Source organism: Miscanthus floridulus, chromosome 4 (genome assembly GCF_019320115.1).
Source record: "Miscanthus floridulus cultivar M001 chromosome 4, ASM1932011v1, whole genome shotgun sequence".
In the NCBI taxonomy this organism is placed as follows: domain Eukaryota; kingdom Viridiplantae; phylum Streptophyta; class Magnoliopsida; order Poales; family Poaceae; genus Miscanthus; species Miscanthus floridulus.
The window spans coordinates 73990313-74007609 of NC_089583.1; the positions used below are offsets into that span (position 1 = coordinate 73990313).

The 17297-nt window shown below is 43.7% G+C and overlaps 1 protein-coding gene across 10 annotated transcripts in view; it reads right to left on the reverse strand.

The window, feature by feature from the left end:
* LOC136549811 (lysine-specific demethylase JMJ26-like) overlaps positions 1-5247 on the reverse strand; it is a 39544-nt gene extending 34297 nt beyond the window's left edge. For all 10 annotated transcript variants that reach the window (XR_010782047.1, XM_066541218.1, XM_066541220.1 and 7 more), the window contains exons 1-10: positions 4419-5247; positions 4225-4330; positions 3630-3945; positions 3479-3542; positions 2630-3374; positions 2132-2461; positions 1522-1818; positions 1368-1440; positions 1194-1279; positions 958-1077 (exon numbers count right to left, since the gene is read on the reverse strand). Coding sequence is in view for 9 of the 10 variants with exons in the window: in XM_066541218.1 (XP_066397315.1) it covers positions 958-1077; positions 1194-1279; positions 1368-1440; positions 1522-1818; positions 2132-2461; positions 2630-3374; positions 3479-3542; positions 3630-3945; positions 4225-4330; positions 4419-4945 (2664 nt within the window). In the remaining variant the exon portion in view is untranslated. The remainder of the gene's footprint in view (positions 1-957; positions 1078-1193; positions 1280-1367; positions 1441-1521; positions 1819-2131; positions 2462-2629; positions 3375-3478; positions 3543-3629; positions 3946-4224; positions 4331-4418) is intronic.
* Positions 5248-17297: the final 12050 nt, after the last annotated feature.

The window sequence follows — 17297 nt, forward strand, 5'->3', positions numbered from 1 at the left end:
AATGTGACCATGCGAACCTGGTAGCCTTTGATGAAAAGAGGAAAAAGGGTAGTGCTTGACATGTGGTAGCTGAATTGGCACCATCGCCCAAGAAACAGTGATATGGAAGTGGTTCATTTTTTCTGACAAAAAACTTCATGGAATCGAAGTGGTTTTAGTCCTTGTAGACGTGAGAAAAGGTTTTTCAGTGCCTATTCTGATATTTTTAATCAAAAAGTTTTTAAATCTGCATTATTGGAAGATATTTAGAAACAAGTAATCGAGCAAGGGGCCAACACTCCTCGTATCGAGATCCCTCTCTTTTTCCTCTAGTTTTACTCACGTCCACAATTTGATCTCATTGCCAGCAACGGTCGTGACATAGCCATAGGGCATCCTCAATGCCATCTTGACATTCTCATGGACCGCTGCCACCAAAGTAGATTTGAATCTTCACCATTACAAACAGCATCGCACGGTCGTGGTGCCTACTCACCGAGTAGACATCACATCTATGACCACATGAGAGGGAAAATGAATCCATGGAAGCTCAAGGGTGTGGCATCACTACTGAAGCTCGTAGCAACATATTTTGAACTAATTTACATGGTGCCCTCAAAGAAAAAATAAATTTCTGGCAGAGGCAAAGCTTGTTGGGTGTCCGCAGGCCTATGGTTACTGGACAGACACACTCCTATTTGGGCTCAAACACTAAACTTCTATGCAAACTGTATGTTGTTTTGCAATCCACAAAAACGATGCATTTGTGTTATTTATTAAATGCATGGCATGCATGCTATGCTGTGATGTATTTGGGTCCTTACGTTTTCTTAGATTATAAATGGCACTGAAATGCTGAAGCAATGGTGATCGACCATGTGAGCTTATCTCTGTGTGTGTCCTATGATGGTCTGTCGCTGATACTAACGAGCTAATAAAAGGATAAGTTCAAGATGGATGTGCATTAAAAGTTCGTACCTCTAGTTTATCTTCTTTTGCCCTGTGGCCCACTGGAAGTATTCGGAAATCCTCGGTTAAGCTGAGACACTGCTGAATGTTCTCTGGTGATACAAAATCCAGAGCAATCTTGGTGCAAGACTGCATTCATTACACATTCAGCCAGAACATGTCAAAATTAAGTAGAATTCTCCTAGCCCTCATCTATCTGCTGCATTTGAAACTTGGGATACGTAAGAGTGCATTGGCAAGCTTACCTTTAGATTCCGTACTTGATGAGGACACCCAGCAGGTATAAAAACTGCATCTCCAAGTCTTTGCACAAAGGTCCATGGCTCGATTCCTACAACAGCACATCAAAATTTTGAGTACAGAACACTCAACTACTCACACCAAAGGATTTATGAACACGAATAGATGGGCCAACTCACCATACTCCTTCTTGAGCTCCCTCTTGTGTTTGTTGGTCAGATAGAATTTTTCCTCATGTACAGGGTTAAATATCTGCATTAAAAACAAGTGTCACAAAGATATAAACGTCTATGGTTTTTACCAAGCTCATTCATAGATAAGATTAAGATTAACCTTTTCAACTGGACAACAGTACATATGGCGAAATTCTTTGGAATGTTTTATGAGGTACTCTTTCAGCTTTCCAACATCCTCCCGCCTGAAAATATCCCATAGTGCACCTGCTTCATCATCCTCGCAGGAAACTGATGATATATGAGCATGCTCCATGCTTGTTTCATTTCCATCTATTGATGAATTCCCCAAACATTTCTTTTTATCCTGTTCTGCATGCCTTATTTTCAAATTTCTTATCCCCTTTTTTTGTTCTTCAGAAGGCTCAACTTCGGCAATATGCATCAAAACATTAACCTAACGATGGCCAAAATTATATTAGAGTTAAAGAAAAGAAGAGCACAACAAGATGCTATGCATTCTCTATGGATAGCATAAGAGTATGCTGAAGTTCTCTTGTATCATCAACCAATGGTAACAGGTGAGATAGTCTCTATTAGGGTTACTGTTGGATCCATAGAATTCTCTGATGTAAGTCACCAGGAAAAAGGTACAATTGGAAAGATTTTTTTTCTGAACAAAGAAAAAAATCAAGGACTTCATGGACACAGTTCAGTATAATATAATTATGTCCACTAGGTGCGTAAGTTGTTCTCAGCTATTTACTTACCGCATCAGACAAATCACAATGAAGCTTTGTAACAGAATCTCCTCTAATGAGTTCCTGTGCATAGCCATAAGCTATAAATGATTTTGGGCCCATGTCAAGCTTTAAGATGTCACCAGGAAGCAATGCAGAGACATTTAGCAAACCAGATTTCAAATTTGTGTAAGGTTGAAAAGGCAAAGAATTGATGTATGTCGTTCCGTGGGAAGGCAAAATATTTTCAAAATGGTCTGAAGTAGGCCAATCCTTCAATTTAAGCATTTCAGGCCAACCATTAAGATACATCCGACCATGATAATACCCATTGAAAAAGTCCTCAGCGCATATCTCAACCTGCATATATAAACAGATATAAGATTTCTAACTTAATCATTTTACACTGAAAATAAAAGACCGCACTGGTCAGAGTCTATCAGTCCACTAATTCAGCATCCATATAAAGAATCAAACTGCATAGAAGTATAACATAGTTTTATGGTCATAGGCATGTATTTTACTAACCTCACAGCAAGACATACAGTCGATGGTTTTCACAGTTTTCATCTGAGAACTAGAATTGGCACCATGTACTTCAGCCCACATTTTTTCAGGCTCCCAGCTCAATTCAGACATTTTATTTTTTTGAACGCAAAAATCTTTCATTTTATTGTGCACCCCTTGCACTATTACAGGCTCTCCTTTCACCCAGTGCTTTTGGAAGTGCTTGAGACCATCTGGCTTACCATCATCTGATATTGGACAGTATATGTAGTTATCTGTGGAGTTCTCTCTGGTGGCAGCTTTCCTTGAACTTGCATGATTAGTTGAACATGAGCATTCACATATATCTATACTGATAATATCAGAAGGTTCTATCTGGTTCCTCAGTCGCAATGCCTCCATTTCGAGCTTACTTAACCTATCTGTTTCAAAAATTTGTTTCAACTCAAGGACATGGTTACCACACCCACCAAGTTCAGATGGAGGGCAACGAATGGTCCCCCCAGGATCAGCTTCCCACTTGATAGACTTAGATTGGTAACTAGACAAACCTGTTTCTCTGTCATTTTCTGAATTATTAGGTGGCTTACAATCACCACCATGCATATAGTCAACTCCTCTACTTTTATCCTTAGGTATCAGTCCCTCCTGACAATTGATCTTAAGACAATTTCCACGGAGCTCCTTACAACAAGTGATGCATAACTCGTACGGGCAGCTTGAGCAGCTTCTATGTAGATCAAATATTGACGTTCTGCAATTGTTACTGGTTCACATGGAAAGGAGATGACAGTTTAAAGACTTACGATACCAAAAACTATAAGCAAGAAACATATAACATTATTCATAATAACTGAAAGCGTCCAGTACCAGAACACCCTCTCATCATTCCAGGAGACAGCTTTCTCAACAATCAATTCCGACAATTGCAATCCTGTTTGGAGAAAAGAAGGAGATAATATTAAAAAACAGTTCAAAGCCACAAATAACTGGTAAGTTATTTAATAAGGATCCGTTTTACCTTGAATTTTGGCTTCTGCTTCTCTTTCATCCATCTGGTCCTTGTTGAGTTGTGTTAAACATGGCAACAGGTAGTGCAACAGGTAGCTGGCATATTTGCGTTTTGTTTCAGGATCAACCTCCTCAGCCCTCACATCTGATGTATCCACCTCAGCCAACATGGCAGACACATTATTCATCCCATTTGTCGTCACAAAGGAGAGTCCAGTTGCTTCAGTACACGGTGCTGCACTGCGAGCCTGGGGTGATTTCACACCTGCAGAAGTGGGCCTCTTTTCCCTTTTAGATGATACATTGCTATTGCATTTCCTCAAGCTCTACAAGGGGGAAAAAAACATTCTCAGAACTCAGCCAACGATGATATACTTTCAGCTTATATGATAAGAGGCCACGTCTGGTAAAAAAAAAAAAAAAAAAAAAAAAAAATCCTAAACCTGTGACAGAGTTCATTACGACAATCTAACAGAATGGAACGAAGAACAATGCTCTCTAAACACGAAACCACAGGAAATTCAGAAACACAATTGCTTCAAGTCATGCTGAGCTGCAGATGTATTTATTTATGTACTAGAGTGGTGAACTCAGAAGGCGGTCACCTCGAGTCCAAGCTGCTTATCCTTGTTAAGGCATGGGGTACAGGTGCAGAGTCCACGGCAGAAGGGGCACTGCTCCCTAACATCGTCCACTGACATCATCGTGTACCTGCACAATCACAAAAAGTTTCCTGACGTTTTCTTCCTAGAAAGAACAGAACAGTGCGCGGTTGTGGCATCGAAGGGGTCCGCATTACCTGTTCGTGACGCAGCGGACGCAGTAGATCGTCTTGACACAGCGCTGGCACCTGATCATCATCGTCTCCTCCGGACTCCTGACCGTCTTGCACTGGTGGCACGACCTCCTAGGCTTCCTCCCTCCGCCGCCTCTGCCACTGGTGCTCGGAGCCACGTTCTCCCCTTCCTCCTTCCTCAACCCGTCTTCCTCGTCTTCCTCCTCCTTGACTCCCTCCGCCGCCGCCGCCGTCGCAGCAGCATTGAAGCCCTCTTCTGGCGAAGGCTCGGCTGTCCCCGGGCATGGCTCCCACGGTGACTTCCCGGGCGACGCCGGCTCGGGCGCCACCGCCGGAGCGGAGCGCCGCCGCTTGGGTCTCGGGCGTCTCCGAGGCGAGGACCTATTCCGCTTTCTCCTTCCCTTCCTCTCCATATCGAGAACCCAGTCCTCGTCCGTGCCATCCTCATCTCCCACCCCCGGGCTCTCGTCCTCCACCTCCTCATCCATCGCCCAGTCCAGCGGCCCGATCCTGAGCTCCACCGCCGTCATGGCCGGGACACGGTGGCAGGAACGCGGCGCGGCAGATTGGCCGACGACGTGAGATTTGAGAATCTATATCAGATCAGGCGCAAAGTCTACGCGGATCGGCGGAATCGGTTGTGTTGGGTCCCATTGAGCTCAGGTGGATTGGGATTTGGATGGATTTTGGGGTCATTATTTAGGTGCAAAATCGTCGTCGGCGTTGGCGTTGGCGTTGGCGTTGGCGTTGGGCTGCGCGCCGCGCCAGGGGCGTTGGGAAGCACGTGGAGCGAGCGCGCGCAGGCGGGGGCGAGCGAGACCGGGAAACCCACGGGCCCAAAACCCTGCGGGCGAACCTGACGTGGTCTCGACTCTCTAGTCTTTACTATTCTTGGTAGGTACGAGTAGTGGCTTGGTTGGTCTGCTGGATGGTGGCAGCTGCGGTCTGCGGACTGCGGCAGCCGGCAGGGAAGAGCCTCTGATCTCTCCCCGTGTGTGATCCGTGTCCCTTTCCAGGGCGGCAGGGCCTGCGCGGCTACGCGCCAACGGGTGGGCGGAGTAACTGCGACGGTCCAGCGGGCCCGACCGCCCGAGTGTCATCCAAGAGCATCGCACACCATTAGGGGTACGCGTGGCCTTAATCGAACCTCGTGACTTGTGAGCAGGTTGCAAAATGTTTTTTTTTTCAGTATCTATATAATTTTTTTTTAGATACGTCACTACAATTTACTTATTCAGAATAATACCATTATAATTCTTTCATTGTATAAAATATACCACTTTATACACTTTTCGAGACCTTTTAGCCCACATGTTGTCAACTATATTCTCGTGTTGCTCGAAATACCCCTCTACCTTTATGAATCTCCATGTGACTGACATGTGGGTCCTACCCGTCATCTTCATCGTTCCTTTCTTCCCCCCGGCGCGGTGTGAGGGCTAGAGCGCCTTACACGTGGTCGGTCATGGTGTCACTGTGGGAGGCCGGGCTCGCAAGCGAGAGCGGTGGCGAGGCACGAGTGGTCGTGGACCATGGCTGTCAACGTCAGGGAGAGGCCTGGCCGGAGCTCCCGCGCGGCCATGGCAGGAGTCGGGCTCACGAGCGCGAGCGGCCGGGCTCTCGAATAGGAGCAGCGGCTCCAACGGTGAGGCGCCCTTCAACCACTTGCCAAACTTCTTCATCTTTCCTCCTTTGCGAGACCTAAAGTGGGAAGACTCATGGATATCTACATGAGCATGAGAGCTCCCCGCTCCTTGAGTAGCTACAACTAGCTGGGTCTTCTCAATTTTGTAGACGGTGTGCATTCCATCCTTCGGAAAATAAAATCCAGTGACCCTCTCAATCATGAACATGAGGTAAGGGGCATAGGGCAGATCCCTCCTCCCATCCTCCACTGCAAATCTCAACTCAGTCCACATGAATCTAGGGACATTGAACCTGTCCCTACCTGGAGCAAATCTAGCCAACACATTTCTCACATAGCCATTAATATATGAGGCTGCTCCATCCTTTGGGTTGATGGTGTTCCTGATAAGGTTGTTGAGGATGTAATAGAAGTTGTGTAGACCACTCATCTTGCCATCTGCAATCCTTTTATCTCTCCACATGTAACTGATGTCACGGATCTTAGCTCGAGGCTCATCATGAATGTAAGTGTAACCTTTATGCTCCTCCCCAAAGCCAAGAATCCGGCTGAAAGTGACAAAATCGACTCGGTAATGCCAACCATCAGTCATCCAATGAATCTCATCAGAGGTCGGGTCATAGAAGTATGTGGCATGAAACTGTGCAAGGACCTCCTCATTCCAGTTATACTGGAAACCCATGATGTCTGAAAGCGAGAACCTGTCACAAATCTTGATTACCTTGTCAAACTCAGGCTCCTTCTTCTCCTGCATCTCATCCCAATCAATGTACTGCATCTTGATGATCTTGATTTTCTTGGATGCAAGAATGGCAGTGGCATAAAAGTTGAAATAAAACTCATTCCAGAATCTGTAATAAATGCCCAAATCCTTGCGCACTGCATAGGGATTGATCCTCCTTGCCTCTTCCACCAGCTTCCAACTCTTGGAATACTTGACAACTGCATGCTAGCGGGAGTCATTTGAAGGTCTCATGATGATCTCACCCTCAAAATCTCTCATGTATCTGCCATCAAAACCAGAGAGATGATGTGGAGTGTTAGAAATGGCATCAGTGGTACGACCTGTCATCTCTAGCCTCTCCTCATTTTCAATGTATTGCTTGCGCCTTCCTTGTCACCAAGTCCCCTTGGTGCTGCACTACTGCCTGCTGCTATTGACCTCCCTCGACCATGGCGAGGTGGATCCTTGTCTCTTTGCTCATTCATCTTTCTTTTCCCCCTTCGGTCATTATCTCCGTGCTCCATCTTCTCAAATGAGGATGAGAGAGGAAATGGAAGAAACTGCTCTGACCAGGGGCAGTAGCAGCCATCAGCGATGTTGAGAGAGGGCTGGCAGCTGCCGCGGCCAAGCGACAGTGACGACGCGGGTGCGAGAGGAGAGAGAGAGGCATGGGCATCGGCGTCGAGGGTAAGAGATAGAGGGAAAGGAGTTACTGCGGACCTGAGGATAAGAGGAATAAATGGGCCCATCAGTAAAACCATTTGGACCAAATCCCAATTGAGATTCAAAGTGCAACACTACCGCATGGCAGGCACGGCACTGTCGCACTCCCCAAAATACTGGGAGTTAGTTATAATCTATATGACTTTCTCTGTATAAGATATGGACACATATTACCTATATACCATGACCAGAAACAAATAATCAATGCAGACCATGATCATGATACATAAGTTGCCTTTTAGAGATTATTTTTAAGCACAATATGAAAATTTTCAACTCTTTTGCCTAGATACTAGTTTATCAAACAGAGGCATGTTAAAATTCAAACCACATTACAAGAATCAAGTATATTTAGCTCACTATGCAAAGCACAAAATCTTGACTCATCGAGGGGCTTTATGAAGATATCGGCTAGTTGTATTTCAGTGCTCACATGATGAATTTTGATATCTCCTTTGGTTTTGTTCTCTCAAGAAATGATGATGGATGTCTATGTACTTGGTTCTAGAGTGGCTTACGGGATTGTTTGCAAGCTTAATGGCACTCTTATTGTCACATAATAAAGGGATTTTGGTAAAAAGACATCCGAAATCACAAAGAGTTTGCCTCATCCAAAGTAGTTGGGCACAACATGCACCGGCCACAACGTACTCAGCCTCGGCAGTGGAAAGGGCTACATAATTTTGCTTTTTAGAACTTCAAGACACTAGGGATTATCCAAGGAATTGATATGTCCCCAAAGTGCTTTTTTGATCTACTTTGCAACCGGCGTAATCGGAATCCGAATACCCAAGTAGATCAAACTTAGAGCCCTTAGGATACCACAAACCAAGGTTAGGAGTATGTACTAAATATCTCAAGATTCTCTTAAGGACCACCAAGTGATACTCTTCCGGGTTAGCTTAAAATCTAGCACACTTGCACACACTAAGTATAATATCGGGCCTAGATGCCTACAAATAAAGTAAAGAGCCGATCATGGAACGATATACCTTGATATCCACGGCTTTCCCTTCAATGTTGAGATCAAGATGTCCATTGGTTGGCATGGAAGTTTTGATAGGCTTGGCATTCACCATGTCAAACTTCTTGAGCATATCATGGGTGTACTTCGTTTGACTAATAAAAGTTCCATCCTTCACTTGCTTGATTTGAAATCCGAGGAAGAACTTCAACTCGTCTATCATGGACATCTCAAATCTCTTTGTCATGATCCTACCAAATTCCTCACAAAAAGTATAATTAGTACTACCAAATATTATGTCATCGATATATATTTGGCACATAAATATATCTTTACCAACTTTGTGAGTGAAAAGGGTAGGGTCAGCTTTGCCTATTTCAAAGCCTTGTTTAAGCAAGAATTCCTTAATGCATTTATACCATGCTCTTGGTGCTTGCTTAAGCCCATAGAACGCCTTTTGGAGTTTGTAGACGTGGATGGGGAACTTGGGATCTTCAAACCTCGGTGGTTGCTCAATATAGACAAGTTCTTGAATGGGCCTGTTGAGAAATGCACTCTTTACATCCATTTGATATAGCTTGAAATTATGATGAGCGGCATAGGCTAGAAGCATTCAGATTGCTTCAAGTCTTACCACCGGTGTATATGTTTTCTCAAAGTCTAAGCCCTCTACTTGAGTGAAACCTTGAGCAACCAATCTTGCCTTGTTTCTTGTCACCACGCCATTCTTATCTTGCTTGTTGCGGAAGACCCACTTGGTGCCAATGATATTGGTGTTGGGTCTATCCACCAAGGTCCACACTTGATTTCTTTCAAAATTGTTGAGCTCATCTTGCATGGCCATCACCCAATCTAGATCACCAAGTGCTTGCTCAACCTTAAGAGGTTCCAAAGAGGAAACAAACGAGTAATATTGGCAAAAGTTTATTAAATGTGAATGAGTTGTTACCCTCTTTCGAAGACTCCCAAGGATGTTGTCAACGGGATGATCCTGTTGTATTGTTTGCCTTAGCCTTGGATGATCAATGGCCTCTTGTCCATCTTCTAGATCTTCATTATCTTCTTGCTCGAATATGGGTTGTAGGTTCTGTCCTTGAATCAGAGTTGGACTTGCTGCTGCTGTTAGAGGGAGTATGGCACTGCCGCTCTTATCTATGGCACTGCCTCTCTACTGATTTGCAGCATGGGTCGGCTCCCCCTCAGCATCAGGTACGTCAGCGAAAATTGGTGCAGCAGCAACTTGAGGAATCTCCACCTCAGTGACTTTGTCTTCTTGTGGTCTTATATCACCGATAGCCAATTGCTTGATTGCTTCACATGATAGATCCTCCTTTCCTACAACACTTGAATCAACTTGCTCCACTTGAGAGCCATTAGATTCATCAAATGTCACGTCTACTGCTATTTCAACTCTTCCGGAGGTTTTGTTAAAAACACGATAGGCATGCTCATTTGATCCATAACCAAGAAGAAAACCTTCATTAACTTTAGGTATAAACTTAGAGGTTTTGGGTTTCTTATTAAGTATGAAATACTTGCACCCAAACACTCTAAAGTAGGACACCTTTGGTTTGTTACCGGTTAGAATCTCATATGAAGTTTTCTTCAACTTCTTATGTAGGTAGAGGCGGTTGATGGCATGGCAAGCGGTGTTGATGGCTTCACACCAAAAGAGGTCCAGTGTCTTGTACTCATCTAGCATTGTCCTTGCCATATCAATTAGTGTATGATTCTTTCTCTCTACTACATCATTTTGTTGAGGGGTGTATGGAGTTGAGAACTCATGCTTGATGCCTTCTTCATTAAGAAACTCCTCAACTTAGGTATTCTTGAATTCGGTCCCATTGTTGCTTCTCATTTTCTTGATGGGGAGACCGAACTCTTTTTGAGCTCTTCTAACAAAAGTCTTCACTTTGTCTCTAACTTGGCACTTATCAAACAAGAAAAATACCCAAGTGAAACAAGAATAATCATCAACAATAACGAGACCATATTTGTTACCCTTGATACTTAGGTAGGTGACCAGTCCAAAGAGATCCATGTGTATGAGCTCCAATGGTTGCGTCGTGGTCATGATGCTCTTTGGTGGGTGAGGTACGCCAACTTGCTTTCCGGCTTGACAAGCGCTACATATCCTATCTTTCTCAAAGTGAACATTTGTTAGCCTAAGGATATGTTCGTCCTTTTAAAGTTTGGCCAAGTTCCTCATCCCAACATGAGCTAGTCGACGATGCCAAAGCCACCCCATGCTAGATTTTGCCACTAAACAAGTCTCAAGATTGGCCTTACTTTTGTTGAAATCAATTAGGTAAAGCTTGTTCTTTAAATGACTCGTAAAGACAATAGAGGAATCATCCCTTCTAAAGACTTCCACACCCTTATCCATAAAGAGACAATTGAAGCTCATCTCGCATAATTGAGAGACAGACAACAAATTGTAACCTAACGAATCAACATGTAAAATATTTGTAATTGAATGCTCAAGGGTTATAGCAACTTTACCAAGACCAATCACATCCTCCTTAGAGTTGTCTCCAAAGAGAATATTTTCATTTGTGTCCATCTTTGGGGTATATGATGAGAACATACTCCTTTCTTCGGTCATATGATTTGTACATCCACTATCAAGCACCCAACTTGACCCACCGAAGGAGTATGCCTACAAAATAGATTTAGTTGCTTGATTTAGGTCCCCAATTTGACTTGGGGCCTTGCATGTTAGTTACAAGAAATTTAGGAACCTAAATAGAAGTATTCATATATGTGTTGGCTTCCTTTCCAACATATTTGGCAACCACTTTTCCACTACTGTTGTTCCTTAAAACAAAACACGAAGTCAAGCTTTATCGAGGTGGTTGAAACTTTGGTTGGTAGCCATACTTGTTCATAGTGCCCCACACTGATTCCTTTGGCTTATGCTAAACCTGTTTCTACTAGGACACCTTCTCCTTGGGCTGAGCTTGATTAGGAGCAGAATTGGTAGCCTTCTCATTTTTACAGGGAGCGGCACAGTCGGCCTTCATTGTGGCACTACCGCTGTCTGTGTAGGTTGATCTATACCAACTCTTTCCTTCCTCTCAAACCTGACACACTCATAGCCATTTATGATCTTTCTTCCATTTGTCTTGGCTCCTGCAGTGTGCCCAAGTCCATGCTTGATTGAGAGGTGTCTCCCTTGCTTGAATTTAGGCACTTTTGAATCATTTGCCTTCTTGTCAATTACTTGAGCCTTACCACTCAAGCAGCCATTGCCAATGATCTCATTGACTCTAGCAATTTCTTTTCTCATTGCCTCCATGTTTACAAGATTAGTGGAATAAGCATTTAAATCAATATTATAACATTTTCCACAACCTTGACTTGTGAAGGTAGTAGAGGCATCCTTTGCCTTAGAGGGATGTAAGTTGCTATCCCAAAGAATGTTATATTGCAGCTCAAGTTCTTTGTACTTTTCATCTAAGTCATAATACTTTTTCTTGAGAGCAATATTTTCTTTCTTTGTGATAGCATGGTCCCCTTGTTCTTTGGGCAAGGCCTTGCGCAAGGATTCCACCTCACTTCTCTCTAATGCAGAAGCTTCCTTGCTAGCAATGTAGAGATCCTCTTATTAGATAAGAGTTTCCTCTCTAGATTCTAGCTCAGCTTGGACACTCTCTAAGTCCTACATTACTTTAGTGATGAATAGTTTGGTCTTTCCATCTAAGTTCTTAGTTAGTTTATCAATTTCTTCATCACTAGATTCATCATCACTAGAGCTATCACTAATATCACTACTAGAGATATCACTAGGAGGTGGAGGTGGAGGAGCTTTGGCCTTGGATTTAGATTTTACCTTCTCACCCTTTGCCATAAGACAAATATGAGGGGAGTAGTAGTCATCATCGGACATGTTAGTGAAGAAGATGGCTCATGGATAGCAATGGTTGCAACTTTCTCATCTTCTTCACTTGAACTTTCAATAGATGAATCCCATTCATGCCCAATGTGAGCTTCTCCCATGTTTTTCTTACTCTTTCTCCGGCTGGCCTTGTCCTCCTTCTTCTCTTTCTTATACTTGTTCTCTTTGATCTCATGTAGGCACTTGGCAATAAAATGATCAGTGCTTCCACAATTGTAGCATGTCCTCTTCTTCTTGTTTAGAAACTTTCTCTTTACTACCTTATACCCTTGCTTCTTTAACCCTTTGTGAAACCTCCTCATAAAGAGAGCAACATCATCCACTTTCTCATATTATTCATCATCATGTTCACTCTCACTAGAGGATGAGGTGGTCTCTACTATTTCTTGAACTTGCTTGACTGCTTTGGGCTTGCTAATTGAAGCTTGCTTGTTGGTCTTGGACTTGCTTGTAGAGCCTTGCGTACTTGATTTGTTGGCCTTGAGAGCTACATCCTTGTTGATCTTGATGCCTTCTAGCTTTGCTTGCAATTCTCCAAGCTTCTTCTCATTTGCTTCTTCTCTTTGCATGTCAAAAGTTAAGATCCTCCCAAGTACATCATTTGGTGTGAAGTACTCAAATTTCTTCTTGTCTCTAATTAGAGTTACTATGGTCTCATTTCTTGGTGAATAAGCTTCCAACATAATCTTGACCACTTTGTGATCATCTAGCTTATCACAACCATAGCCTCTAATCTTGCCCACCATGGTCATCAACCTATCAAACATCTCTTGTGGTCCTTCTCCATCTAAGATAACAAATCGGTTGAGCTTGGACATCAATAAATCAATTCTTGCTTTTCTCACTTTCTCAACACCTTCATGTGCAAGGTGCAAAGTATCTCAAATTTACTTGGCAACATCCACACTAATCACTTTATTGTACTCATCACCATCCAAGGCACTAAGTAGCACCATTGAGGTGGATGATTATCATTTCTTCCATGGTTGGATTTTTGGGATCAACCGGTGGCTTAAATCCATTATAAATAACCTCCCAAATGTCAGGATGAAGACCTATAAGATAGGCTCTCATCAAGTGCTTTCACTTGGCAAAGTTAGTCCTATCAAAATGAGGTAACTTGCCCGTGGGCATATGAAAGCTCTAGTTTGGTTTTGGTTAATTGATAAAACCCTAAGTGCTAACCTAGTTTATCAAAGTGATTATAAGATAGGTAGCACTACTTCAAGTGATGAAGCAATGGTGAAGATCATGATGATGATGATAGCATGGTGATGATCAAATGCTTGAACTTGGAAAAGAAGAAAGAGAAAAACAAAAGGCTCAAGGCAAAGGTATAAATAGGAGTCATTTTGTTTCGGTGATCAAGACACTTAGCGAGTGTGATCACATTTAGGTTAGATAGCTATACTATTAAGAGGGGTGAAACTCGTATTAAAATGCGGTTATCAAAGTGCCACTAGATGCTCTAACTCATTGCATATGCATTTAGGATCTAGTGGAGTGATAACACCCTTGAAAATGCTTTGTGAAAATATGCTAACACACGTACACAAGGTGATATACTTAGTGGTTGGCACATTTGAGTAAGGGTTAGAAACCTCACCGGCGCCCTAGATAGAAAAGATAGGGGTTCGCAGAGTGACCGGACGCTGGTGGTGTAGTGACTGGACGCTGGGTTTAGAGTCCGGTCAGTAGCAGCATTGAGCACGCGTCTCGGTCTTGTGACCAGATGCTGACGCAAAGAGTGACCGGACGCTGGCAGGGTGCATCCAGTCAATGCTAACATACACTGACGTATGGTGCATAGTGGAGACATTGAGTGACTAGACGCTGGGTAAGTCCGATCAGGCATGATCGGACGCGTCTGGTCGTGAAAATTTGCGTTTGGATCCTTACTGGAAATGACCGGACGCTGAGGTCTAGCATCCGGTCACTTTCTAACTAATGCGTCCGGTCATCAATTGACTGTTGTAATCGGGCGATCGACGTTTGAAGCCGATGACATGTGGCGCACATCGCACGATCGGACGCTGAGGTCTAGCGTCCGGTCAATATGACCAGAGCATCCGGTCGGCCCGTGTTCAGTGCAGTGAGGAGCCCAATGGCTCTATTTCGTGGGGGCTTCTATTTAAGCCCTATGGCCAGCTCAAGCTCACTCTCTTGGACACTTGCATTGACATAGCAACCTTGTGAGCTTAGCCAAAGCCCTCCCACTCATCTCCATCATTGATCCATCATCTTTGTGAGATTAGGAGAGAATCCAAGTGCATTACTTGAGTGATTGCATCTAGAGGCACTTGGTATTCGTGTTGCGCTGTGGATTTCATTTGTTACTCTTGGTGGTTGCCACCACCTAGATAGCTTGGTGTAGCGATGGAGGATCGGCATGAGTTGGTGATTGTTCGTGGCTGTCTCTGGTGATTGTGAGGGGAGTTGTACCGTTCCTGGTGGAGTGCCGAAAGGTAACTCTAGTAAATTGCTCGTGTCATTGAGTTACCTCACTTATAGGTAGGTTCTTGCGGTGTCCAATTATGTGGACGAGGTTCGTGCAACATCTCTTAGCCGTCGAACCACCAAGTGTTGGTCGACACAACGGGGACTAGCGTGCCGGTAAGCACGTGAACCTCGGGAGAAAAATTAGTTGTCTCTTGCCTTTTGGTATTCTCCTGGTGATTGATTTAGTATTCATCTTGTGATTGATTCACTCCTCTACACGGTGGTATAATCACCCTACTCACTCATTTATATTCTTGCAAACTAGTTGTGGCAAGCTCTTTAGTGTAATTAGAATTAAGAGCTTGCTTTGTTATTTTAAGTTCATCTAGTGGAGCTCTTTAGAGTAGCAAGATTGAGAGCTCTTAGTGAGTAGTAACTTTACAAGTTGTGTGCCTAGGAATCATTGCAACTAGAATTGTTGGATAGGTGGCTTGCAACCCTTGTAGAGCTAGAGCAAATTTGCATTTCGCTATTTGTCATACTAATCAAATTGCTCTAGTTGATTTGTAGATTTTTAAATAGGCTATTCACCCCCCCTCTAGCCATATTAGGACCTTTCAGCATATTGATGAAAGACTTGTGATCATGGTTAGTCATAGACATAGAAGAATAGTTAAAGGATACGGCGACATATTTGTTATCGTCATTCTTCTTACCCTTTCCTTTTTTGTCCTTCTTGCTATGCACTTGGTAGGACTCATCATCATCACCATCTTCGGAGCTGCTAGATAGCTCACTTGAAGATGAATTGGAGGCTTTTGCTTCTTGTTCCTTCTTCTTTCTTGCTTCTCTTCTTTTTCTTCTAGCTTCTCTCTTAAGTTTTCTTTCTTCTTTTCTTGCTTTCTTCTCTTCTAACGGCTGCTGCCTCCTTCTTCTCTCTTGCTTCTCTTTTATTTTTTTCTAGCTGCCTTTCTTCTTCTTCTTTCTTCTTCATTTTGAGCTTTTTTGCCATCGGTTACCTCTAGCTACGGAAGCGTGGAGTTGCTTGCTGTAGAGGCGCTAAGCTCACTGTTGTCGGTGCCATGCAGCCCAATGTTCTCTAGATTGACGTTGATGGGCTTCACAACACCGGATCCTCCCCTGGGCTCCATACCTCACGCGGTGAAGCGCACATGAGGTAACTCGCTCCAATACCACTTGTAGGATCTTTGGTATGCCTAGGGGGGTGAATAGGCCTATAAAAATTCAACTCAAACCGAAGTCAAATTCACCCATGGCACTACCGCTCTGTGAGCGCGGCACTGCCACACTTGTAGAAGAGATTAGTTCATAGTTCAAAATCTTCCCAACGAAATTTAGATCGGATATATTTCTTAGCTTCCTGCAAGGTAGTAGATCATAGATCGACAACTAAAAGTAGTGGGAACACCACACACAAGTAGATTAGCCTCAAACTCTAAAAATCACCTCAATCAATAATATGTCATGCAAGTAATGTAAATCAAGCACAAGTGACACAATGATTTATCTCGTGGTTCGGCTCGCCACCAAGGCTTGCCTACCTCCACGTTGTTGAGGTTAGCCACTAAGGCTTAATGCTTTCCAGCCCTTCCTTGTTCTCAAGTCAAGAGACTTAACTCTTGAGATGAGAGGTGAGTTTACTAGCTTCAAAAGATGGTTACTAACCTCCCGGGGCTACCACATAAGTTGGCAAGCTCCATAGGCGACGCTTTAGCCGACTAGGAGCCAAGCTCCAAGAGTAACAAACACAACCACTAGCCAAAATATAAACAAGTGCTCTTTAAAGTTTGGGAATCAATGGAGCTGCTCTCTAATCGAGTTTGAGACCCTTTTTTCTCAAGGATTGATGGGAAAAATCAATGGATTTGCTTGAGGGCTTGATGTCAACAATGGAGTGAGAGAGAGAGAGAGCTTCTACTCTGTTTTGGGCATGCTAAAGTGAGGAAGAAGAGAGTTGGTTCATTACCGTTGGGAAAGAAGGAGAAAGGTATATATACCCCCGACCCCCAACGGTCACTAAAATCGCAGATAACCGTTGAGAAGGAAAGGGAAAAGTATATATTCCCCCAGCCCTCAATGGACACTGCACCCAAGAGGTCGGGCGAGATGAGGATGCGACCAAAGGGTCGGGTGAGATGGAGCCCGCGACCTTGGGGTCGGGCGAGACCGATCCCGTGACCAAAGGGCCAGACGATCCGGAGCCCGCGACCAAAGGGTCGGGCGAGACGGAGCCCACGATCGAGGGGCCGGGCGAGCCTCTCTTCAAGTGCGGCAGTGCCATACCATGCAAGACAGCAAGGGTAATAGTGAAGTGTAGACTGCCTTGGCTGTGAATCTAAGGATGCTTGTGGTTGTTTGAGCACTTGGTAGCACATATTAGCTTAAGCATTGTGCCTCCCTTTATAGTACGACTTTTTCTATACTCAAATTTAATATATAAAAGAATTTAAACCTCCCTTGAGTTTGAA